General features: G+C 35.5%; 1 protein-coding gene across 1 annotated transcript; it reads left to right on the top strand.

Annotated features, from left to right (window-relative positions):
* The first annotated feature begins 1,571 nt into the window (after positions 1-1,571).
* On the top strand, positions 1,572-25,976 carry CRISP1 (cysteine rich secretory protein 1). Its single transcript, XM_019830703.3, has 7 exons — positions 1,572-1,631; positions 8,153-8,281; positions 12,919-13,009; positions 14,091-14,239; positions 17,422-17,519; positions 19,737-19,825; positions 25,389-25,976. The coding sequence occupies exons 1-7, from the start codon at positions 1,572-1,574 to the stop codon at positions 25,514-25,516; spliced, it is 744 nt and encodes a 247-aa protein (XP_019686262.1). The 3' UTR covers positions 25,517-25,976.
* Positions 25,977-26,324: the final 348 nt, after the last annotated feature.

Here is a 26,324-nt window from a genome sequence, read left to right as displayed (position 1 = left end):
AATTATTTGTTTACGAGGAAATCTAAGTACTAAATTTGTATATAAGGAAAAAAATACTTGAAAGACTAAATGTAAATGGCCTCAAAACAAACAAGTTGTTTGACTGGTGTGAACCAGATATTTTTTTTAAATTTCTTAAACCTTTTATAACAGTGTTTTTGTGGTATAATTAAGGTACGTCTTAGTGTGTACTTAAGAAAACATCATAGCAATTAAGATAATGAGCATACACACCACCACCCCAAAATTCTCCTCAGAAAATGCAACAACAGAAGTTATAGACAGCTTCATAATGGGGACCAACTGGAATAATAACACCTCAGTGTGGTGGGTACAAATATTAATGCATACAATGTATATATATTAATGTATACATATATTAATGTATATATATCAACTTATTATACTGCAGAAACTCTTTTTATTTTATTTTTTCTTCAGTTAACTCAGGGGGAATATGTTTTACTGGATTTTTTAAAGATTATGTAAAAGATTATTTACAGAATTCCCCTCATATCATGTTTGGCAGTGGGTGGGGGAAGGTTGAAAGCAATGGCCAATCATTATCATGTGTATAATTCTGCACAAATCATTTAACCTGCTCTTTGAAAGTTTTGTTTAAAATGAGAACTGTTAGCCTTTTCTGCTTTCAACCCAGCAGGACTGATTCAGAAATAAGGTTGGCAGATTATTAAAAGAAGGTGTTAACCAAATTTAATAACGTACATTTGCTAAATTTAATAACCTAGAGTCAACTACCTTATTAAACAGAAATAAAGGAAAGAGTATATTAGCTCTGATTTTCCTGATCATTCTCAGCAGAGTGATCATATACACAGAATATTTGTAAGTCATGCATATAAATTACCAGTATTATGATCACATCTCTGTGGGTAATAGACAATTCAAATCTAATCCTGTTGTGTTTTTATATCATTTTCTTGTTGCTACTGTAACAAATTATTATAAACTTAGTGTCTCAAGACAATGAAAATTTATTATCTTACAGTTCTAGATGTCAAAAGTCCAAATGGGTCTCACTGGGCAGGCTAAATCAAGACTCAAGGAGGAAGCACCAGGGGAGAATCCATTTCCTTGCCTTTTTTTACTTCCAGAGAATGCCCACATTCTTTAGCTCATGGTCTCTTCTTTCTTCAAAGTTAGCAATGGGTGGGTCCAGTCTTTCTCACGAGCCATCACTGACATTGATTCCCTCTTCCACATTTAGTACCCTTATGAGCTCACACGGATAGTCCAGGATAATCTCCTTACTTTAAAGTCAGCTGATTAGCAGTTTGGATTCCATCTGCTACCTTAATTCTCTTTTGTCATGTAATGTAACATATTCAAAGGTTCAGGGGATTAAGACATGAAATCTACCATGCTTCAAATCACAGTTCTGTTCTCCTCTGTTGGTTACACTGACTAACATATTCAATTTTGTTCTGATCCTACAGGTCTCTTTTTGCAGAAAATGCAAATGTACTGCAGAAATGGTTTGAAAAAAGCTTTATTATAACACATTATTCTAGGAGTTGACAATAACCTAAATTTATGTTTTCTTTTCAGGGATGGCAATGAAACACTTATTGTATTTGGCTGCCACTGCTGGTTTCCTGACTATTTTGATTGTAAGAGTATATGAGGATTATATGTTTCATAATTACTTTCCAGGAAAGGATAAGAGCTCCTCCTGTAGAACTCATTTCATTATAGACATTGTTGTGTGGATGCTATGCCCTTTACTCACCTCTGTCTCACCATAGACTCTAGCATGCAAGTACCACTCTTAATTTCGTATTGCAGGGAAAAGAACCAAAGCATAGGGAGGTGAAGTCATGTGGCCAATGTCAGAATACTGGCAAGTGGCAGAGCTTGAAAGTAAACCTAACCAGTTTAGCTCCATGGGCTCATGCCAATTTCATTTACAGCCCCTCTGGATGATTAAAAAAGCAGAGAATGTAGAGCATATAGCCAATCCATGCATTTTCTATGACTAAATGGGAAAAAAAATTGTTTGGATCTTGTTTAACCCAGAAAAAGTAAGTATTTCCATATCCCAATTGAACTATTTGATTTGTGACTATAACAAGAATTAAACATATCAAAATTAAATATAAAATGAAAGGTGTGAACAGCAAGAAGAGAAGTGTGAGGAACTGTAAGCAATGGAGTCAATATATGAGGTCTGAATCCTACTACTTATTAAAGGCAATAACTTCAATATTACAAAATAAAAACAAAACATTCAATGGTATAAGGTATAGGGCCTTAGGATTTTATGATCACCCAATAATATGTATCTCTATATAGCCTCAATGATATTTTAAAAATTACATTTTTTAACATATCCAAAATATTTTTATGATGAGCACACATATGAGTGATTTCTATGATTTCATGGGCTAGCTCAGAGAAGTCAAGATTGGAAGGCATCTAATTTTATAAATGAAAAAAATCTATATACATCAGACTATTGGGGTGCTGATTTGGGTCTTATTATTCACACCTCTTCCACAAAGAGAAACCAGGTAGACCTCTTGTCTAATACTCAATAATGCTCTAGTAAGTTGGAAGTAGAGTCTTGAAGGAGAGTTCTCCTTCCTTCTCTTTGATTATCTTCCCATTTTACTTCCACAGTATGAAGGGGGGATATTCACACTTCAAAGTAAGGAAAACCTAAACATAGCCTCCATCAGAGGGAAAGAAGAAAGGCAGCAAGAACACTACCTTTGACTTTAAAGCATAGTCTGGGTTGGTCTAGTCTAGGTCACTAGGTCATTTAGCTCACATTCTAGGAGCTAGACTGCCTGGCTCAGGCTGCCATGTGAAAGAAGGAATCAGTATCAAAGTTAAAAGCCCAGATCAAAAAGCAGGTAAGTAGAACACTTTCCCGTCAAGGCAACCAGAGCCTAGTCCATTTACTGACCAACAATACAAAGGAAAAATATGAAAAGGTTGAAGGCATTGATAAAACAACATGTATACATTCTATAGAAAGATAATTATTGGAATATTTGCATGTAATTTTACAGAAAATTTGCTCAGAAAACTAAGGCAAAATTAAAAAATTAAGAATTTTTTAAAGTTTATTTATTTATATTGACAGAAAGAGAGAGAGAGCAGGGAAGGGACACAGAGAGAGGGAGAGACAGAATCCCAAGCAAGTTCCATTCAGAGAGTGAGGAGCCTGACTTGGGGCTCAAACTCACAAACTGTGAGATCATGACCTGAGTCAAAATCAAGACTAGGATGCTTAATGGACTGAGCAACCCAGGTGTTCCAAGGCTTAAGAATTTTAAATGAAAAAAAAAACAAAAAAAAAAAACATAAAACAAATTAATCCCCAAACACAAATTCATTACATAAAATTTAAACATTAAGCCTAGTTGAAGTAAAAAACAAACTGTTCCTCTTTGTCCAATGAAAATAAACAGTATGATATATTCCCTTTTTAGACTCCAAGTAGAGACCAAATAGACTACCAGGCTTGAATCTTATTTTAAACTCCCCTTCAATGTTAGAGTTTACTGAGATAGTAGGCATCTACTTGGACAAAAATCACTTTTTTACTGAGATATAGTTTTCTGTGAGGATCTAGTAGATGTTACACAAAAAGATCTTTGTAGGAAAAGTACAGGAAATCGTGATCAGGTAATAAGGAGATCTGATCTTGTCTGAGGTAATTAGAGACTTCTCTTGGAATGAGGCGGTGGTAGACCTGAGATCTGAAGGGTTAATTGTCATCACCTAGTACAGTAAGCCAAAAGAGGATACTAACAAAGTGACAGGCTTGGACTAATACTCTGAGGCAGAACAGAAGCTGGCACATTACAATAATTAAAAAAAGAAAATCACTGAGACAAAAGCAGATAAAAGTAGGGGAGCATGTCTTAAGTAGAGGCTGAGAAGTCAGCAAGATCTTCATAGACCATATAAAAGATTTAGTTTTTCTTTCTAAGAAATTGTTGAAAGACTTAACAGGAAAGAGACCCATTGTGTCAGTGTTGTGAAATATTTACTTTGGTAGATTCCTGCAGAATGGATTGTGGAAGACTGGATAGAGGGGTTGGAAGGAGAGTGTAGGGGGGGTTGGTATGTATTTGAAGGCTGGGAGGCCAGTAGGAGGTCAGGCTATAGCCATAGTCAGTCCAGGTGAGGAAAGAGAAATCTGAGAGGTAGGAGAAAAAATGAAGAGAATGTGTTGTCCCTTACATGGAGAGAAAGACTATTTCTATACTGAGAGCTTAGTCAGAGGAGTTAGCAGCCAATAGATCGAGTAGAATGAAGACATTACAAGAATATTGAACTTACAAATTAAGCTTGTTGTGACCTTAATAGGAGCTGTTTCAAAACAAAATATCTCAACTTCAGAACTACTGGCATTTTGTATGGAATAATTTTTTGTCAGGGGAGTCTGTCCTGAAACTTTCAGGATGTTTAGCAAAATCACTGACTTGTATCTACAAAATGGCAGAGTACTCGCCCCAACCCAGTCATGACAACCAGAAATTTCTCCAGACATTGTTTAATTCCAGGGAAAGGAAGAGGGGCTTGAGACGGGGTATATTACTCCTACTATAGAACTTTTGTTTTACTGGAATAAGTGGGGGAAGGGTGAATGCAGACTATATTACTGGAGGGTGGGAAATTACAGACAGCCAGTATGGGCAACATTTTCAGAAATTGTGATAGGGAAGGAAAGTAGAAAGTACAGTGATTGAGTGGGGAAGTGGAATAAATGCAAAGTTTTGTTTGTTTAAGTTACCAACAACATGATTATGAGTAAATGCCAGTGGGAAGGACCAAGACAAAAGAATGGTAGAAGATATACTGGAAAGATAATGAGTAATGTGAAATTTGGGAAAATGTGGAAGAGAATGGGGTAAATAACACTGGGGACAAAGCTTTTGAAAGAATGACTTCTTTTTTTCATTTTTTGAGGAACTGTTATACTATTTTCCATAATGGCTCTACCATTTTACATTTCCACCAACAGTGTATCAGGATTCCATTTTCTCCACATCCTTGCAACATTTGAAATCTTGTTTTTTAACAATAGTGCACCTAATAGCTGAGGTGATATCTTATTGTGGTTTTCACCTTTATTTCCCTGATGATCAATGAGGTTAAGTACATTTTCATATACCCCGTTGACCATTTATATGTCTTTTTTGGAAAAATGTCTGTTTAGGTCCTTTGTGTATTTTTTTAATCAGGTTATTTGTTGTTGTGCTTTTTTTTTTTTTTTTTTTGCTATTGGGTTATATGAGTTTTTATATATTTTGGATATTAACCCCTTATCAGGTATATAGCTTAAAATATTTTCTCCCATTCATTAAATTGTCTTTTCATTTTGTTGATTGTTAAGGAAACAATTCTTGCTGTGCAGAAGCTTTTTAGTTTGATATAATCCCACTTGTTTATTTTTACTTTCATTGTCTGTGCTTGCCAAGACAAATGTCAAGGAACTTTATACTTATGTTTTCTTCTAGGAGTTTTCTGATTTCAGGTCTTACATTTAAGTCTTTAATCCATTTTGAGTTGATTTTTATCTATGGTATAAGGATCTAATTTCATTCTTTTGCATGTGGATATCCAGTTTTAAATTTGCCAGGAGGGTAAGTCTTAAGTTACATGTTTTTACAATATACACAAAATAATAACAATAGTTATAATAAAGGGGGCAGGGAGAATGTTTGAGAGGTGATTGTTATGTATGGTCTTTTGTGTTTTTGTTTGTTTGTTTGTTTATGGTCTTGATGGTTTCACAAGTGTATACTTACCCAAACTCCTTGAATTGTATACATTAAACGTGTATAGCTTTCACATGTCAATTATACCTCAATAAAATAGTTTAAAAACAACAACAACAGCAAACAACAACAACAACAACAAAGTATGACCTCTTCAGTAGTACCACAAAAGGTAAGGGGGAAAGAATGAGAACAGATATAGGCAGATTGGTAGACTGGCCAAGAGAACCTAAAACAGCTATCATCAGATATTGTCTCTTTACTGAGGAAACTAGCACATATCACAATCTGCTGAGAGAAGTAAATGTTACTGAGGTAGAGTGCACAAGTTCTACAATAACATTGTGGAAAAAGACAAAGTGAGTTAACGAGGTAAATTAATAGAATTGATGAGAAAAATTAACGAGCAATTTGAGATGAGAAATCCTGATTTGGGATGACACCAATATCTGTCATTTTGTGGGATATTTTTCTGACAATGCTCATCTGACTCCATGCAGGCAAAGAAATTTTTGGTCCCATCCAAAGTGGGGGTGTTCCTAAATAATGATGGGCAGGGAAAAGATTCAATATTTTAGCAAGAGTGTTGTTGAAATAAGAGTACATGAATAGAAAAGAAAGAAAATTCAAGAGCGGGGACATGGAGAAAATGATGAGCTAGAAGGCTAGAATATGTTGAAAAGAGTGATTGACCTTGGCAACTTGGAAGAGCAGGAACTGATGAGGCAGGGAAAAGTTTGCCCAGGGGATTTGGGAGGTATGGCACTTGGCAGTGATTATGAGATATAGACTGTGATCATCATGGTGGAGACTAAAGACACTTGGAGGAACCATCTAAGAGAGGGAGAATTCAAGGGGCCTGAGATATCAGGTGGCTGGAGTCATCCATGTGAATGCAGCAGTCCCTGAGTTGACTGAAGAAATGGGTGGACAGGATGAATTTGTTTCAGGAGACCCAATTTCTGTGAATGAGAGGAAGTAATAGGGAAACTGTCATAGAGTAAACGGTCAGTGATGAGAGGGTAGAGCAATATGTCATGAGTTTCGGTGAAGCAGAGTTCAGAGGAGCAAGGGAAGTTATATCTTGGAAATGGTAAAGGGATTCTGGTGGGTTCCCCACCTTTCCTGTAGTCTAGACTAGAGCTACCTAGAGTATAAAGGAAAATAGCACCACATGAATGTGTTTTTGAAAATGATGTTCACAGGGGACAGTCTCTAGAGGGGTCCTCTGGATTTCATATTTTTGCCTTTCCCCCATACCATTTTATGTTGGCATAAAGTAAATGACAATAACTACTCTATTTGAATAAGGTATGGTGTTGGATCTCATCCATTCAGAGACTGCTGGTAGCCCTGTGGTAGCTGAGGAATAAATAGATACTACTCAAATTATACTACCTAGATTTTGCCACTTTTTTTTAGTAAAAGGCATGAGTAAATGTCATACATAACATACACACAAATGAAGCTGCTTTTCATAGCAATTAGTGCTAACCTAAAATATTTTTTTAATTTTTAAAACATGTTTATTAATTTATTTTGAGAGAGACAGTGTGTGAGTGGGGTAGCGGCAGAGAGAGAGGGAGAGAGAGGATCCCAAACAGGCTCCATGCTGTCAGCACAGAGCCAGACGTAGTCCTCGATTCCACAAACTGTGAGAGGATCATGACCCGAGCTTCAATCAAGAGCCAGATGCTTAACGGACTAATCCACCCAGGTTCCCCAAATGCTAACACAAAATATTAAGGTCATTTAGTTTTCTTATTAGTTGAAGGATAAAAGGTAAACAGCTTAAAAGAACAGTCAGGAATTCCAGATTGTAGCTGATTTGCATTCTACTTTATATGTACACATACAGATGTAAACATTAATGCTTTTTTCATTTGCATTAGATAAAAATATAGACTCTGAATTGGAGATAGTAGGGGCTTTGTATTCAATAATGAAACTCTTAGATTAGACACATCCTTAATTGTATTCAAGTGCAAGTGGTTTATTTGGGAAACAAGGAAAACACTTACAGTAAATGGGGTGGGGAAGGAGCCAAGGAAGGGAATCAAGATATTTTCCACTGTGATTCATATTGCCTGATAAAAAGTACTTTAACATGGCCCAAAGTACCAATCATAAACTGGGGGGGAAAAGAATCACAGAGCATTCAGTGCATTATGCTATAGACTTATAAAATGTCAGATGACATTCAGAAACCCACAGAAATAGCACAGGAAAAATGGAAACTAATCTCCTGAGCTATCGTAAATTTTAAAATGCTGTAGATCGCGATTTATTCAATATAAACCACAAATTCATACTGCTATAGGTCTGCCAGTGATATATTATATAAGACGAATTGCACATGGAAGAAGCGACACTAATTAATAGCTTTCTGGTAACAGGCAAAACCAGCTCCAGTTCCATACAACACACTCCTCACTGAATTGGCAACTGTCCAAGAAGAAATCGTTACTGTACATAACAACCTCAGGAGAGGGGTAATTCCATCAGCCAGCAACATGCTGAAGATGGTAAGATTAATTAAATAGCAGCGACGATGATGTCAGTAGTAGTAATAGTGTTAACTGAGCTTTTACTTAACTTCTATTCACTTTCAATCTACTAAAAGTTTGGTCTTCCTGAAGAAAACTTTGACCTAGCAGCAAAAGAAACAGAGGCATGGAGAAGGTATGTAACTTTCCCCAAACCAGTGATTTTTTGTTTGGTTGGTTTTAAAGTTTATTTATTTATTTTGAGAGAGAGAGAGAGAGAGAGAGAGAGAGAGAGAGAGCGCGCGTGTGTGAGCAGAGCAGGGCAGAGAGAGAAGGGAGATAGAATCCCATTCAGGCTCCACACTGTCAGCATGGAGTCTGATGTGGGGCTCGAACTCACAAACCATGAGATCATGATCTGAGCCAAGATCGAGAGTCAGATGCTTAACCAACTGAGCTACCTGGATGCCCTCTCCCCAAATCAGTTATTAAATGACAGAGCAACAATTCCAACTCAGACAGTCTAACTCCATTCATAATATACCCTGGGACAGTGCTTTATAAACTTGAGTGTGTTAAGAATTACTTGAACAACTTGGTAAAGCACAGATTCCTGGGCCCCACTGTCTGAGATCCCGATTTGGGGAAGTCTGGGGTAGTGACCACTACAAGCTCCCAGCTGAAGCTCATGCTGCCAGCTGGCATTGTCAGCATAGTGAGCTTTAAGTGAGAGAGGCGTTTCATAACTGTCTTCACTGGGGAGCAGCCCAGAGGCTAGACACTCACCTGAGAAGCAAGATGTCCCGATTCTAAGTCAGGGGGTGCTGCCAGATAAACAAATATTGACAAATCTATTTCCCAGTTCCCTCACACCTTAAAAGATAAGATAAATGGTCTTTCCACTATAAACCTGCTGTGTGAGCAGATTAAGTGCTATAAAACAAACAAATTCAGGGCAGTCTCAGATGTACCAGGTGATTAACCTTGTATTCATTATCTCCCAGAAGTATCCCTCAGGTTTCTGGGCAACTTTATCCCAATTCCTTTAACCCTGGATGGACCTAAGGTACAAGAGTTAGAAATAGTGCAGGCTCTGGAGGGTGATTCTAAAGGACAGCTTTCTCATGGAAATGACAAAGGGTGGAAAGTAAGTGAATAAAAAAATTATTTTGAAATTTATCTCTTGGTCATCTTAGAATCAAAAGTGTTATTCAAACAAAACAATAAAAATCAGTAGCTATCATAGTCAGTCTTGCATTGTGAGTGATGTAACTGACATGTATATTGTGCTGACTGTTGACAGGCACTCTTTTAGAACCTTATTACATTAACTTATTTATTTATTTATTTATTTATTTATTTATTTATTTATTTATTTATTTTAAGTTTATTTATTTTGTGAGAGAGAGAGGGAGAGAGAGAATCCCAGGCAGGCTCCACCTGTCAGCACTGAGCCCCACACAGGGCTCAATCTCACAAACTATGAGATCACGACCTGAGCCAAAATCAAGAGTCAGACACTTAACTGAGCCACCATGCACCCCTACATTAATTCATTTAAATCAATAATTCTGTGATGTAGATTATATTATCATCTCCATTTTGCAGATGATGGATCTGAACCTCCGAGAAATTAGCTAACATCCAAAGTAATAAGTACTGGATAAGTCAGGATTCAGATGCAAATGGTCCAACTCCAGGCACCTGCTCTTAACTATTTGCCTCCCTTAGGACAAACAGGGTTCAAACTTCTTGGTTTCCAGGAAAGCAAACACAGTTAGGAGGTACTAAAGAAAAATTTTAGAGTAAATGGAAAATATAACTTCTGATTTCAGAGACTTTTTTTTATTATGAATTAAAGGTAACTACAAAGGAAATAGAGCACAATGTAAGAATAAATATATTCAAGTGTTGAAGTGTAAAGGTATGAAAGATCAAGACAATAAATTAAGTGCACCAGTAAAACTGAATCATATTTTATTTTATTTTTTAAAGTTGACTTATTTACTTCGAGAGAAGAGAGAGAGAGATGGGGAGGGGCAGAGAGAGAAAGAGAATCCCAAGCAGACTCCATACTGCCAGCACAGAGCCCAATGCAGCGCTTGAACTCATGAGGTTCGAGGTCATGACCTGAGCCAAAATCTAGAGTTGGACACTTAATGGACTGAGCCACCCAGTTGCCCCAAACTGAATCATATTTTAAAGGAAATATGGGAGTTGAATTGTTCCCATAAACAATACATAGGACATGGAAAGAAAGGAATTGATAGAGTTACAGCAGGGCTGAAGAGCTGGTCATAACTGCCAGGCAGAGGTTTTCCAAAAAGAAAAGTTTTCATACATAAGGTTAGAAGCTGATTAAATGGAATCAGGTATTAAGGACAGAATTCATAGCTTTGGTGCAATAACCATAAATACTCACTTGTGATTTTAATCATGGATACATCACCCAAAAAAGAGTATCTTTTTTTTTTCAAGTTTATTTATTTTGAGAGAGAGAGACAAAGAGAGAGAGAGCATGAATAGGAGAGAGGCAGAGGGAGAGGAAGAGAGAGAATTCCAAGCAGGTTCCGTGCTGTCAGCCCGACAAATGGCTTGAACCCATGAACTGTGAGATCATAACCTCAGCCAAAATCCAGAATCAGATACTTGACCAACTGAGCCACCCATGAGTCCCCCCTCCAAAAGGAATATCTTACCACCATTAATCAGAGGTAATATTCTAGAGAGATTCTGCAAAGAGGTCTGAACCACAGATAGTATGTAATGAATGTTTCAGATAGTTATACAAGATAAGCATACTCAGACGGAAATCAGCACACAGGATGTTTATTGGAGAACAATCTCCAGAATGACACCTACCTGTAGAGGTAGAGAGAGAAGCAGCATTGGGCATATAGAAAAGCTGGGTTGTGACATTGTCATGACAGAGGTTTCAGCTAATTTTTCAGGAAGCTGTACAGCTAGGATGGCCCTTCTGAATTGTCCTAAGTTGGAGGGAGGTGGCCTGTCATTTACAATTCCCACATCTACCAGTTGTTGGGTACAAACTACCTCCAGGAAGTGATTTTGCTCCTGGATGAGGACAATTTTTAGAAAGGACAGACAAGAGAGCTGTGAGTGGGCAGGACTCCTTGCAAGGAAATAAGTGCTTCTGTTTAGAAAGCAACCTGCTAGTGCATCACAACATGCACAACAAGCAACTAGTTGTAAATTATCCGGATGATTTCTAGTCCTAATCACTTGGTAACCTGGTCATAGTAGGCAAGATTACTAGTGCATGCAATGATGATATTCCCACTGCCAGGAGATCCTGGGACTTAATGGGATGTGTTGTGTCATCTCTACTCCCTCAGTTAAAATGTATCCACCAGTAAAATACAACTTTTGTTGCGTGAAACAATCAAAGCCTACAGTTCGGTGTCATACAAAACTTATTCTGAAGAGTAAGTGAATGACCTATGTCTCAGTCTATATTACAAAACAAGGCCTACAACTTTTCTTGATAATGGGTTGCGTGAAGATATTGATACAGTCTTTTAAGTGGATGTACACCCTGTGAGGATTAAAGAGTATTAGGGAGAATTTTGCCACAGAGTCCCGTAACTGGTGATATAGACTTCCTGCCTTTCAACTTACTTGGAGATACACCTGACAAAATTCTTCAACTCAGCACAGTTGACACACATTAAGAGTTAAGAACATACACTCTGAAGGTATAATAAGCTGGATCCTACTTTTTTTTCGTTCCTTATTGGTTGTGTCATCCTGAGAAATTATGCAACATCTCTGTGCCTCATTTTCCCCATTTGCAAATGGGGATAATAATAGTACTTCTCTTGTGGAGATTCTGTGAGCCAAAAGAAGGGAATATACATACAGAATTGGTAACAGGTCCTGGCATGTAGTATTAGCTACTATTTTTTATTATCATTTGTCATTTTAGATGGAGATGTGTGACACTGTACATAGCCATCATTTATTTACCGAGCACATAGTATAAGATTTGTCATATCATAATTGTATTGCATGAATTATTACATTAAAACTTTAGAACAAGCTATTAGGCATTGAGGGTCACATTTTGTAGAGGAAGAAACATATTCAAAGAGATTAAATAATGTTTCAGAGATAAAACTACCATCAAATAACAGAATGGAGGGGCGCCTGGGTGGCTCAGTCAGTTATTTGTCCAACTTCAGCTCAGGTTATGATTTCACAGTTCATGGGTTCAAGCCCCATTTCAGGTTCTGAGCTGTCAGCATAGAGCCTGCTTCAGATTCTGTGTCTCCCTCTCTCTCCCTGACCCTCCCCTTCTTGCATTCTCTCTCTCTCTCGCTCTCAAAAATAAATAAACTTAAAAAAAACAGAATGGAGTTCTAACCCTGATCTGTTTTACAGAAAGCATTTACTTAAACTCTTTCATACTTCTGAGAGAGGAATGCTACATCTGAGCATTACTACCAAATTTTGATTTTGTAAATTCAAGGGCTAAAGTAGTAAGTTGAAAGTTTCGTCTTCCTCTTCTAACCAGAACATTTAATAATATTATTTAAATTGTTAGCTTAAACAATTGAAGATATTGCTAACCTTGGCTTTTTAGAAACAATAAACTAAAATATTATCATGGAAATACCAATAAGACCAAGCACTTCTACTTTACTCTTCCACTGTAGGACTGGAGTGAGGAAGCTGCACAAAATGCCAGAATGTTGTCAACACAGTGCGAATTAAGAGAGAGCAGCGCACCTAGGAGGCGAATTACAAGTAGGTATATGTCTACATGACTCACCTTGGTACTCAGAAGCCTTCGGTGATTGTTAAATAACCTGGCAAGGGTAAGTTAAGTCTTTTGGTATTATATGGGCCCCATAAATGGCAGTAGATTGTGGCCCACTACACTTTTATTATTATCAATTTTTAAACTTGGATATTTCAGAATTTCAAATTCCAGATTCTGATCATCAGAAACAAGAATCAAAACTCTCAAAATTATAGAATAGTTGAGTAATACAGTGATAACTGGATGGAGAGCTGGATAGCTGGAAGTTGTCTATTCTATGTAGTTATTTCAGCTACACACAACAATGCATTAGGGATATCTTTGGCTTTGAAATACTAATACAGATGATAGGTGAGTTATATTCAAGTCTACTGGGCTGTACATGTGAACAAATTTAGGTGCTCAAAAATGAGTCCATCTCAGGACATAAATGTTAGGTGGATCATTGCTTGTTTCCAGAAAAGCCATTAATACTTCCTACACAAGTAGACATTATTAACATTTTTGAGATACTTGCTTGTTACAAAATATTTCAAAGATACTAATGAAACTTCCATATTTACAGGTTATTGGGCATCTTTGCCCAATATTGTTGACCTGTGAATTAGCAATATGAGTCTCAGAGAAAGGTAGATAATTCCTGAATACCATGTTTGGTCAAGAACCCACATCACCAGTGGATGGCTAAATGAGCAAATGTTTATTTCATGGTCCTTGCATAATGAATACCTGTGGGTAGCTGTTTGCAAGTCACAGGCCCTGTTACAACCCACAGGCTGCTTGGATTGGTTTCACCCTTCTCCATCAGCTTGGAGACTGAAACGTCGAGCTGATTTCCAAGCTTGCACATTATCTCCTACTGTCGACTTCTCACCAAACCTAAGTACCACAGATTCTCTAATCAGTGGGAAAATGATTGCCAGCAGAGATACAGCTGAGTCAGCTTTCTTTTTATAAGACATTGCTTAGATGATAAGAGAAACATTCATAAAATGGAAGTGAGGAAAGTGTCCTTATATTTCCAGGTTTCATAGAGTATGACACAGACTGTTTTCTCCCTTTCAGATACTTTTTGTGGAGAAAATATGCATTTGACATCTTATGCTATCTCATGGTCAAATGTAATTGAAATCTGGTACAACGAATCTAAATATTTCAAGTATGGGGAATGGACGTCAATGGATAATGGCATAACAATTGAGCATTATACTCAGGTAACCTGCATACTTGCAAATATACACATTGTTTAAATGACTATAAGCATGTGTGGAATATAGGTGACTGAGAAAATCGTTCTACCTTTTCCTGCAAACTTACACTTGACCCACTGAGTTCCTGCTATCATTTGGAACACAAAGAAGTGTGATTCTCTCAATAGCTGGCTTGGAGAAGCTGCTTAACTGCTTAGTCTCCGTTTTTATACATTTGATTTTCTGGAAATTAACAAAATTATAAAACATCAGTGTCACATATATTACATTTCTGCTATTTGTAAAGAATGAAAATAACAGTACCTTATAATACAGAGAATCCTCTTCTTTCTAGTTTATTTTTATTGTAAAAAATAATATGTATATAATATTATTTATATACACATATACTATGTATACATACATATATGACACTTAATAATTATCTATATATGCATATATAATATATGTATATATTTTATAAAATTTGTCATTTTAGTTACTTTTAAATTATGCAGCATTAATGTTCAGTAGCATTAACTGCATTCAAATTCTTATGCAGCAATCTTATATATCTTCAGAACTTTTCATCTTCCCAAACTAAAGCTCTGCACCTGTTAAACAACAACTTCCCATTTCCTCTGTGTCCAGCCTCTGGCAATCACCTTTCTACTTTCTGTACCTATGGATTTGATTACTCTAGGTACCTCATATAACTAGAATCATAAAAATTTTGTCCTTTTGTGTCTGCCTTATTTCACTTAGCATTATATTCTCATTTGACATCCATCCATGTTGTAGCATGTGTCAAAATTTTATTCCTTTTTAAGGCTGAATAATATTCCATCATATCTGTTTACCACTGGTTGTTTATCCATTCATCCACTGATGGGTATTTAAGTTGTTTCCAATTTTGGCTGTCGAGAATAAGACTAGTATGAACATTGGAGTTCAAATATTTGTTCATATCCTGCTTTCAATTCTTTTGAGTATGCACCCCTAAGTGGAGTTTCTGGATCATATGGAAATTCTATGTATAATTAATTGTTTGAGGAGCTGGCATATTGTCTTCCACAATAACTGCATTATTTCACATTCCCAGCAGCAATGAAGTTTCTGGTTTTTCAGATCCACACACTGTATTGGTCTGCTTGGGCTGTCGTTACAAATATCACAGGCTGGATGGATTAAACAACAGAAATTATTTTCTCATAATTCTGGAGGCTGGAAGTCTGTGAATTTCTGCAGCATAGTTTGTGAGAGCTCTCTTCCTGTCTTCTTTTCACTATATCCTTGCATGGAGTTTCCTTTCCTTTCCTCTGCTAATGCTTGCAGAGAGAGGGGCGGAGTGGAGAGAGAGAAAGAGAGAAATAAAGAGAGAGTACAAGAACCAGAGCTAGCACTCTAGTGCCTCTAGTGCCTTTTCTTGTAAGGACACAAATCCTATCAGATCATGGTCCCACACTTATGACTTGTAAATTAATTCCTTAGAGATTCCATCTCTAATTAGAGCTGCTGGGTTAAATCAGGTTGTTTGGTTTCTTGTTGTTGAGTTATAAGAGTTCTTTACATATTCTAGGTATCTATCTTTTATCAGGTATAGGATTTGCCAATATTAATTCCTATTACATGGACTGCCTTTTCACTCTGATAATAGTATGCTATAATGAACAAAGATTTTTAATTTTGGTAAAGTCCAATTTATCTATTTTTTCCTTTTCTGTCTGTGCTCTTGGTGTCACATTCAAGAAATCACTGCAAAATTCAATATCATGAAGGTTTTTCTTTGTGTTTCCTTCGAAGAGTTTTTTATGATATTAACTCTTACACTTAGGTATTTGATCCATTTTGAGTTTGTTTTTTATATGGTATAAGGTACTGTCCATTTGCTTGTGTGTGGATATCTAGTTTTTTCCCACTTTTTTTGTCCCCCCTGAATGGTCTTGGCACCCTTCTTGAACATCATTAGAACATACATGTGAAGATCTATATGTGGAATCTCTATTTCAGTTCATAGGTTTATCTGTCTATTGTTATGCCAGTGCCACTGTTTGCAGTGAGGTTTGATATTGCCAAATATAAGACTTCCAGCTTTGTTCTGCTTTTCAAGACTATCTGCCTATTTAAAATCATAGACTTAATCACTTATAGATAACAATGCAGAAATTCTAAGTAAAAGATTAGCAAGTAGAATTCTTATTTTAAGATTGATACCTTTGTACAAAAAGAGTATGTGCTAGGAATCCAAGAATGTTATAACATTAGACTATGTATTCATATAATTTACCTTATCAACAGAGGATAAAAATAAAATGGCCACCCCAAGAGCTAAAAATCTGACAAATTTGTGACATCAATTCCTGCCTTCTATTTCTTTCAGATAAAGGTAGACTAGACCCACTATTTACATCATAAGACCTTTAGTTTCATCATACTCAGATAATAATATTTCCTCTTCCAAACACTTAAAAATTTTATTGTTCAATTCCCACTACACTTCTATGATGTAGAAAATTATATTATTATATCCCACTTTAAAAACAAAAATTTCAAGATATAAATCAAATTGGTAAATACCATACAACCAGAAAGTGGTAGAGATAGAATTTGAACTTGAGTCATTTTGCTTCAAAGGCCAATTCATAACTCTACACTATGCCTTTTCCCTGGTGATTAAATAAATTTCCTCCTATGCTTTGATTTTTTTTTATCTTTATTTTTGAGAGAGGTAGAGAGAGACAGAGCAGGAGCAGGAGAGGGGCAGAGAGAGAGACACACACACACCCACACAGAATCTGAAGCAGGCTCCAGGCTCTGGGCTGTCAGCACAGAGCTCGACACGGGGCTCAAACCCACGAACTGTGAGATCATGACCTGAGCTGAAGTCAGACGCTCAACCGACTGAGCCACCAGACATCCCTGATTTTTTACATAACCACCAAGCAGTCTTCATCATGTTATCTGATTGTCCACATAGATTTGATAAGAGAATGAGCCAGGATTAGGGATGGCCACTAAGTGTGCATATGCATGTTTGTTGTCCGACACATGGAAATCTTGCTATTTCTATGAATTCCTAATAAGTCATGCTCAAAGAATACTGGAAGCAGACATGTTTATTTTAAGCCATGGGTAACAATATTCGTATTTTAATCATTTAGCAAAACATCAAATTATTAATTAAAAACATCTCTTTGTCTTTACAGGTAGTTTGGGCCACTTCTTACCTCATTGGGTGTGGAATCTCATCATGCCCCAAAAGAATGTCAACTCAGTATCTCTATGTTTGTCACTATTGTCATGAGTATGTATTATACAGCTTTGTTTCACATAGCTGTTAGAAATATATCCTTCTTACATAATCCAGTTTCTCAAACATTACAAAAGAAAACACAAATAAATATTTCACTTCAGTTAAGCAGAACTTTAGGGATAAAATGTCATTTAGCCAATACCTAAAATATCACACATGTATTTTTATTTATATCATATTCATTTTAAAGTTTATTTATTTATTTTGAGTGAGAGAGAGAATGTGCACAAGTTGGGGAGGGACCAAAGTCGTGGGAGAGAGAGAGAGAATCCCAAAAAGCCTGCACTGTCAGGCAGAGACTGATGGGGGGGGTTCAAACTCACGAACTATAAGATCATGACCTAAGCTGAAATCAAGAGTCAGATGCTTAACCGACTGAGTCACCCAGATGCCCCTATATCATATTTTTTAAATGAATTTATATCTCATTAGTAGAATCTCCAAAATCAAAGCTATTACCAGTAGCCTTGTTATGTGTTATTGATTAGCATAAGCAAAGAAACAATATTTACTTAAGCAATTCAAGAGTATATTTAGAATGCAAGGGCAGAAATATAGTGGAATATCAAGAGTAAACAAACAAAAATTGAAGTGTTCTCATGGTTAGCTTTTTAGTCTCTCAGTGTATGTCTTTTCTTTAGAAATTAAATTTCCATGTTATCATGGTATGAGTACAATTCCCACAAGAGATAATATGATTGCTTCAGTGAAGAATAAGTGGACTCCTTTGCCCTATCAACTGTGGTTATAGAGTAAAATCAGTTTCAGACAATGATTGCAGAATCCCATAAGGGCACACTGTATGGCTCCAGTGGTAATTATGAAAAATTAGAGACTGTTCAGAACAGGATATATTCCTCCAATAGTTTACCACAAATATCTGTTTACATGATGTTTAACTGTTATCCCTCATTTTTGTTGCAAAATAAAAGATGTTCAATATAAATCAGCAAAAACTATTTATCTGGTAATATGCTACCATATTCATACTTCAAATGAGGTCTCCAATATCAGTATAGATTCAATAGATATATTATATAATAGCTCTATATGAGTTATTTTGTGGTCTTATCATTTCTTGATTTCAGTAGTTAATATTTGTTATGATTTTATCTATGTAATTAGTATTGAAGGCAGTAAGATCTCTTTGCATCTACAACACATAAATTGTACTAAATCTTTGCTGGGGCTGGTGGTCTCTAATGAATTTCTGACAATACACAAAAGTAAAACATACAGAGATGTGGTAGGATAATTTTCTATGGCAAAGATTAGCCCAACTGTCTGACAAAAATCCCTTCTTAAATTAAGTAATAATTTTCTTTTATAAAGTGAAATTTAGGGGTGCTTAGAGGGCTCAGTTGGTAGAGCATGAGACTCTTGATCTCAAGGTCATGAGTTCAAGTACCACATTGGGAATAAAGCTTAGTTAAAAAAAAAGTAGGAGGAAATAAAGTGAAATTCCAACAATTCAGATATCAAAGGGGGAAATTATCAAATAGAATGCTGAACATTTATTTTATTTTCCAAGCATATTAAGAATTGGCTATCATCCACATTGTTTTGTTTTTTGTTGTTTTTTTTTTAGATGTCTGCAGGTAAGACTGTCTACTCTGAATTTCATATTAGCTTAGAACTAGAGACTCTCTCTACTCTCTCTCCCCCAACTCTGTCACTTTAGATTTAGCCATACTGAGGGACTTTCATCTTTTACAATGCTCCCTGTGTTTCTACACAAGCAGCAACATGTATCAAGTTTTTCATGATATCGTGCAAGATGAAGTTAGAACATCTCCAATTATACTCAAAATTTTCTTAACATCCTCTTTTACATGACTATTCACCAAGTCCTTATGAGTATAAATAAAGAAAAATGACCTATTATAAGTGATTCTAAAGCTCTTCTGCTTGGTAAGATTTGACTGTTCATAGGCCCCAATCCTGTTAGAACTTGACTGTCCAAATAGGTGTAAATTGTCTGAAAACATTCTTGGGACCCCACAGTTACCTGTTATACATTCAAAAAGATAAATTTTCATCATTGTAAATCTAGAAATCTTAAACCGATCTTAAATATTATAATCATTATCTAGAAGTGGTTTTCAAAAACTGTTTTCAAAGTTTATTATAAAAAGTAAGTAAACTTTTATATGCATTGTTCAAACATCAATTTAATTACATCAATTTTTTCTTTATTCTGTTTTTAAGGGGCAATGATCTTGCCAAAAGGAATGAACCTTATAATGTGGGAACTCCATGTGAAGACTGTCCAAATGACTGTGAAAATAAACTTTGTAGTAAGTTTTACATTCAGTTTGCTTAATGTAGACTGTTGACCCAGGAGCCATGTGTCCTTAAAATTAAGCATTTGACAATATTGCACTTTTCTATAACTTTTATCTGAACCATCTCACAGGAAAGATCAATATTCCCAAAGATCACTCTCCCAGAGTGACCAAGAAGATGATTGATTAAATCTATTGGAATGGAAATTAGAATGTCTAGGCCTAACCTCAAGTTCCCACCCTAAAGTTAATGACCCTAATAGGGGAAACCTGGATAAGACGTAAATAGAAGTATAAATTTTTCTGTGCTCTATAAAAAAGTTTCTGGGTTCTCTCACTGCAGCCTTGGAATTAGACATACTCTTTCAGGATACCAGCACTCTCAGCTTTCTTGCTACTCCATAACTCCCCTACCTGCCTGACCACTTATTAGGGCAGGTAATTTCTTACTGAGCGATCTTTATTCTTCTATGTTCCTACTGACACATCAGAACATATTAGACAATAGTCACACTGTCCCCTTACAATACTTCCTTTTCTTTCTTTTTTTTTTTAAATTTTTTAATGTTTATTTATATTTTTTTTTAGAAAGAGAGAGAGAGATGGAGCATGAACTGGGAGAGGGGCAGAGACAGGGAGACACAGAATCTGAAGCAGTCTCCAGGCTCTAGCTGTCACCTCAGAGCCTAATGCAGGGCTCAAACTTGTGAACCACGAGATCATGACCTGAGCCGAAGTTGGCCACTTAACCAACTGAGCCACCCAGGTGCCCCTACGTCCTTTTAATTCTTAAATAAACCTTACCTACAACGTGGTATTCACTAAATGGCATCCAATTAGATAGCAAAAGTTCCTTTAGATGGCAAAGTTCCTTTTTCTAGAGCCTTCTGAAAACAATTCCTTAATCCCTGAGAATAATGTTGATAAGAAAATTTTCAATAAGTTCATAGAGAAATAACTAACCCAGAAAAAAAAATCTTTTAACTTCAGACTTGGAAAGCCAGAAGACTTATTTTCCTACACCTGACCAAGTCATTCTGTTTACTTTTATTAATTTTTTTTAAAGTTAATTTATTTTGAGAGAAAGAGAGAGTGTGTGAGCAGGGGAGGGACAGAGAGAAGGTGAGAGAGAGAATCCCAATCAGGCTCCGCACTGTCAGCACAGAGCCTAACGTAGGGCTAAAACTCATAAACCATGAGATCATGACCTGAGCAGAAACCAAGAGTCAGACGCTTAACCAACTGAGCCACATAGGTGCCCCTATTTACTTTTAAAATAAGGAAAATGGATTCTTTTTATATTTCTCAAATTCTCTCTCTCTCTTGACAGATAGATGATAGATAGATAGATAGATAGATATTCTCTTTCTCGTTTTCCTTTATTCTTTCTTTTTCTTCCTTTTGTCTCACTTTCAACTTCACTTTTTACACCACATTTCTGGAAAGAAATGTTGTTTGAGAAAGAAAATATCTACTAATTATCTATGTTTGGTGAATGGGGTACATTTTCTTAATCCAAAATATAAAACCAATGTCTATAGTGGAAAAAAAAAATGTCAGAGAAGTAAAATGAGAGTAGGAAAAAGAAAGTATTACTTAAGAAGGTTAAATCTATGACATAGAAGATGCATATCTTAAACCCTTTGATCACCTACAGATGCATGAGAAGATATGAAATATTGAAGAAAGATAGATATCTAAAATTGGGCCACCCTGGAATGAAAACAAGCCTAAAAATATAAAGACCTGGATATGTAGGTATAATCAACTTAGTGTAATTCGAACAAATTTTATAAAAGCAAAATGCATGCTTATAAAATAGGGAAGTTATATAAATTAATATAGTGTATATAACAGTAGTAAAAGCAGTTAGTTCTAAGAGGGAAATTCATAACAATAAATACCTCTATTAACAACAGCTAAAAAAGAGCTCAAAACAACTTTACTTTATTCCTCAATTACAGAAAAAGCAAACTAAGCTCAAAGTCAGCAGAAGGAAGAAAATAACAAAAATCAGAGTAGTAATAAATAAAATAGAGACTAAAAAGACAATGGAAAAGATCAATGAAAGAGCTGTTTTGTTAAAGATAACCCAGAAAAATCTTTAGCTTTAGTCACACAGAAGAAGAAGAAGAAGAAGAAGAAGAAGAAGAAGAAGAAGAAGAAGAAGGAGGAGGAAGGAAAAGAAGAAAATAGAGCACTCAAATAATTAAAAATAGAAATTAAAGAAGAGACATTATAACTGAGACATTATAAATTAGAGACATTATAAATTAGAGACATTATAAAGAAGAGACATATACCACACAAACCAAAAAGAACATAAGAATGCTATGTACAACTGTATGGCAACAAATTAAACAACTAATTTGAAGAAATGGATAAATTCCCAGAAACATACAACTTACAAAGACTAAATTATGAATAAATAAACATGACCCCACCAAGACTGAATGACAGAATAATTATATTCTGTGAATATAATTATGTTCTATGAATAAGTAGAAACTGTGAACAAAGTACTAGGAAGAAGATTGAATCAATAATAAAAAACCTCCCAACTTAGAAAAGCTAGAGACCAGATGTCTTTACCAGTGAATTCTACCAAACATTTAAATAACTAATACCAATACTTCTAAAACTCTTCCAAACTCATTTTATGAGGCTACCATTACCATTTACTAATATCAGGTGAGAACACTGCAGTAAAAAAAAAAAAAAAAAAAAAAATACAGTCCAATATATCTGATGAACATAGATGCAAAAAGAGCAACAAACTTTAGCAAAACAATTGCAACAATACACTGAAAATATCATACACCACAATCAAGTGGAGTTTATTCTATGGATACAAGAATGGCTCACCATCCACAATTCAGACAATGTGATATACCACACCAAAAAATGAAAAATAAAAATCATATAGCCATCTCAATAGATGCAAAAAAAGCATTTGACAAAATTTGACATTCTTTCATGATAAAAACTCTCAAACTGGGTATACAGGGAACTAACCTCGACATTATAAAGGCTAGATATGACAAGCCCACAAAAAGTATTATATTCAGTGGTGAAAAGTTTTTCCTCTAAGACCATGAATAAGAGAAGAATGAATACTCTTACCACTTTAACTCAACATAGTACTGGAAGTCCTAATCAGAGTAATTTGGCAAGAAAAGAAATACAAATAATTAAAATCAGGAAGCAGAAGTTAAACAGTCTCTATTTGATGACATGACAGTATGTATAGAAAACCAGAAAGACTCCAGCAGAAAACTGTTGAAATTAATAAGTGAATTCATTAAAATTGCAGAATACAAAATCAATATACAAAAATCCATTATTTTAAGTACACTACCAACAAACTATCAGAAAAAGAAATTTAAAAAACAATTGCATCAAAAAGAAAAAACACCTAAGAATAAATTTAATCAAGGAGATGAAAGATCTATATATCAAAAATTTTAAGACATTGATGAAATATACTGAAAAAGGTACAAATAAATAGAATTATATTCCATGTTCATGGATTAGAAGAATTAATATATTTTTTAAATTTCCATACGACCCAAAGCTACCTATAGATTCAGTGCAATTCTTATCAAAATCCCAATGGTATTTTTTTAAGTTTATTTATTTATTTTGAGAGAGAGAGAGAATGAGGGAGAAAGAGAGAGAGAGCGTGCATAGGGGTGGGGCAGAGAGAGAGGGAGAGAGAGAGAATCCCAGGCAGGGTCCTCAACACTGTCAGCACAGAGCTGAATGTGGGGCTCAAACCCACGAACTGTGAGATCATGACCTGAGCCAAAATGGGTTGCTTAACTGACTGAGCCACCCAGGTGCCCCTTCAATGGTATTTTTCATAGAATTAGAACAAATAATCCTAAAACTTATATGAAACCACAAAAGACTCCAACTAGCCAAAGCAATCTTGAGACAAAAGAATAAAGCTATCGGTATCAAACTCCCTGGTTTCAAACTATATTACAAAGCTACATATAGTAATCAAAACAGCATGGTATTAGTATAAAAACTGACACATAGATCAATGCAACAGGAGAGCCCAGGAATAATCCAACTCATACATGGTTGATTAATTTACAACAAAAAAGCCAAATACATGCAAAGGGAACAGACAATCTCTTCAATAAATGGTGTTGGGAAAACTAGGCAGTCATAGGCAAAAGAATGGAACAGGACCCATATATTACACTGAAGACAAAAATCAACTCAAAATGGATTAAAGATTTGAACATTAAACCTGAAACCATAAAACTCCTAGAAGAAAACATGGGGGCAAACTCCTCAACATCAATCTTGGTGATGATTGTTCGCATTTGACACTGAAAGCGAAAATAACAAAAGCAAAAATAAACAAGTGGGACTGCATCAAACTAAAAAGCTTCTGCAAAACAAGGAAATGCATTAACAAAATGAAAAGACAACCTATTGAATGGGGGAAAAACTTGCAAATCATATGTCTGATAGGAAGTTTATCTCCAAAATATATAAAGAAATTAGAAAGCTAAATTAAAAAATCCAATTAAAACATTGGCAGAGGAACTAAATTGACATTTTTCCAAAGATGTCCATATGGCCAACAGGTACATGAAAAAGTATTTAACATCACATCATTTCCCCAGGGAAACGCAGGGATATAATGCATACCTGTTAGAATGGCTCTCATAAAAAAGACAAGAGATAATAAATGTTGGCAAGGGTGTGGCAAATAACAAACCGTTCTGTGAAGTTAAAGGGAATGTAAATGGGTGTAGTCACTATGGCAAATGGTATGGAGGCTCCTCAAAATATTAAAAAGTATAATTAACATATGATCTAGCAATTCTACTTCTGGATATTTATCTAAAAGAAACCAAAAACATTAACTCAAGAAGATATTTACACCTCTATGTTCTTTGAAGCATTACCTATAATAGCTAAGGCATGGAAACAACCTAAGTGTCCATTGACAGATGAATGGATAGAGAAAATATGGTGTGTGTGTGTATATACATACATATATGTATATATATACACATGTATCTGTATATATGTGTACATATATACACATATATCTGTATATGTGTACATATATACAGATATATGTGTATATATGTGTACATATATACATAGATGTATATATGTGTACATATGTATATATGTATCTGTATGTATGTATATATATATTCTCTGTATATAGTGTACTATATACTATGTATAGTATACTGTGCATCTCTGTGTGTGTGTGTGTGTATGTGTGTGTGTATACACTATGTATACTGTTCAGCTATAAAACAAATGGAAGTCTTTTCATTTACAGCAACAGGGATGGATCTTGAAGGAATATTCTAAGTGAATAAGTCAGATATAGAAAGACAAATACCATATGATCTCACTTACATGTGGAATCTAAAAAACCAAACACACAGATACAGAGAAAAGATTGGTGATTTCCAGAGGCCTTGGACGTGCGGGGTGTGGATAATTTCATTTATGTGTTTGAGAAGTTTATCTGTTTCTTCAGTGATGGTGAATGTTTGAGATAATACGATGTAAACATGCTTTGTCCTTCCAGCTAACCCCTGCCTCTACTATGATGAATACAATAACTGTAAGACACAAAAACGTAGTTTTGGATGCAGCCGCCAGTGGGTTCAACAGTTCTGCAAAGCTAGTTGTCTGTGTGACACGGAGATAAAATAATACATTTGCAACTATAATGTGCTGTTAGAAAATGTCTGCTGGATTACACCTTCTACCTTACTTTGCTTCTGTAGCTTTTGCTGAGTTTCATTTGGTTTTAATTACATGTGAGACCCTAATTTTTACTGAGCACATACAGGCATCAGTAGATTTACATCAATGCCACCCACTCCTGTCCTGATCCAACACTGGTTTAACGTTCCTTACTACAGAAGTGAAGCGTCCAGCCCAACACCTGCCCCATGTTTAAATCATGTGACCTGTAGTTCTCAGGTTGACAAAATTCAACTCATGGTATAACTGGCCCCTTGACAATAAACTTCGTATTTTTGCTATTAACTCCTTCCCCTGCTACCTCCTCGATGTTTGTCTTTCCTGCCCAACTAACATGCACTGTAATTCTTTATATCTTAACTTTACTTCTATTTTAAATTGATGATTAAAATAATTCACAAAGCAATCGAAGAGTCCAGTCTTATTACTTACAAGGCAAATTGCTTAATTGGAAGTGATTTAAATGTCTTATTGTTTAATATCTACATTTGTAAAGCAGGGGTGGAATTGTTTTCCTTAATTTAACAAAATATATATTCAGCACTGATTATATACAAAATATAATACATCTATAGAGGATATTGTCTCCCTTATTTCAAATGCAGACATAAATATTAGTGAATCTCAACACTAAAGAAACCTGCTAAAGTGTATGACCACACAGAGATCCCAGCACCTGGTGTTTTGTTTTCAGTTTCAGTTTGTTCTTTTTTCCCCCCATAGATATGATCTTTCTTTCTAGAAGTTTATATAA

The sequence above is a fragment of the Felis catus genome, chromosome B2 (assembly GCF_018350175.1).
Source record: "Felis catus isolate Fca126 chromosome B2, F.catus_Fca126_mat1.0, whole genome shotgun sequence".
NCBI lineage: Eukaryota > Metazoa > Chordata > Mammalia > Carnivora > Felidae > Felis > Felis catus.
Note: the sequence above shows the minus strand (reverse complement) of the source record. Positions and strands in the feature narration are given on the sequence as shown.

Excerpts from the sequence above, each read along its gene's own strand:
- CRISP1 (XM_019830703.3), top strand. The coding sequence starts at position 1,572 with ATGGCAATGAAACACTTATTGTATTTGGCTGCCACTGCTGGTTTCCTG. Across the intron at positions 13,010-14,090 it reads ACCTAGGAGGCGAATTACAA|ATACTTTTTGTGGAGAAAAT; the intron begins GTAGGTATATGT and ends TCTCCCTTTCAG. Across the intron at positions 19,826-25,388 it reads CTGTGAAAATAAACTTTGTA|CTAACCCCTGCCTCTACTAT; the intron begins GTAAGTTTTACA and ends TTGTCCTTCCAG.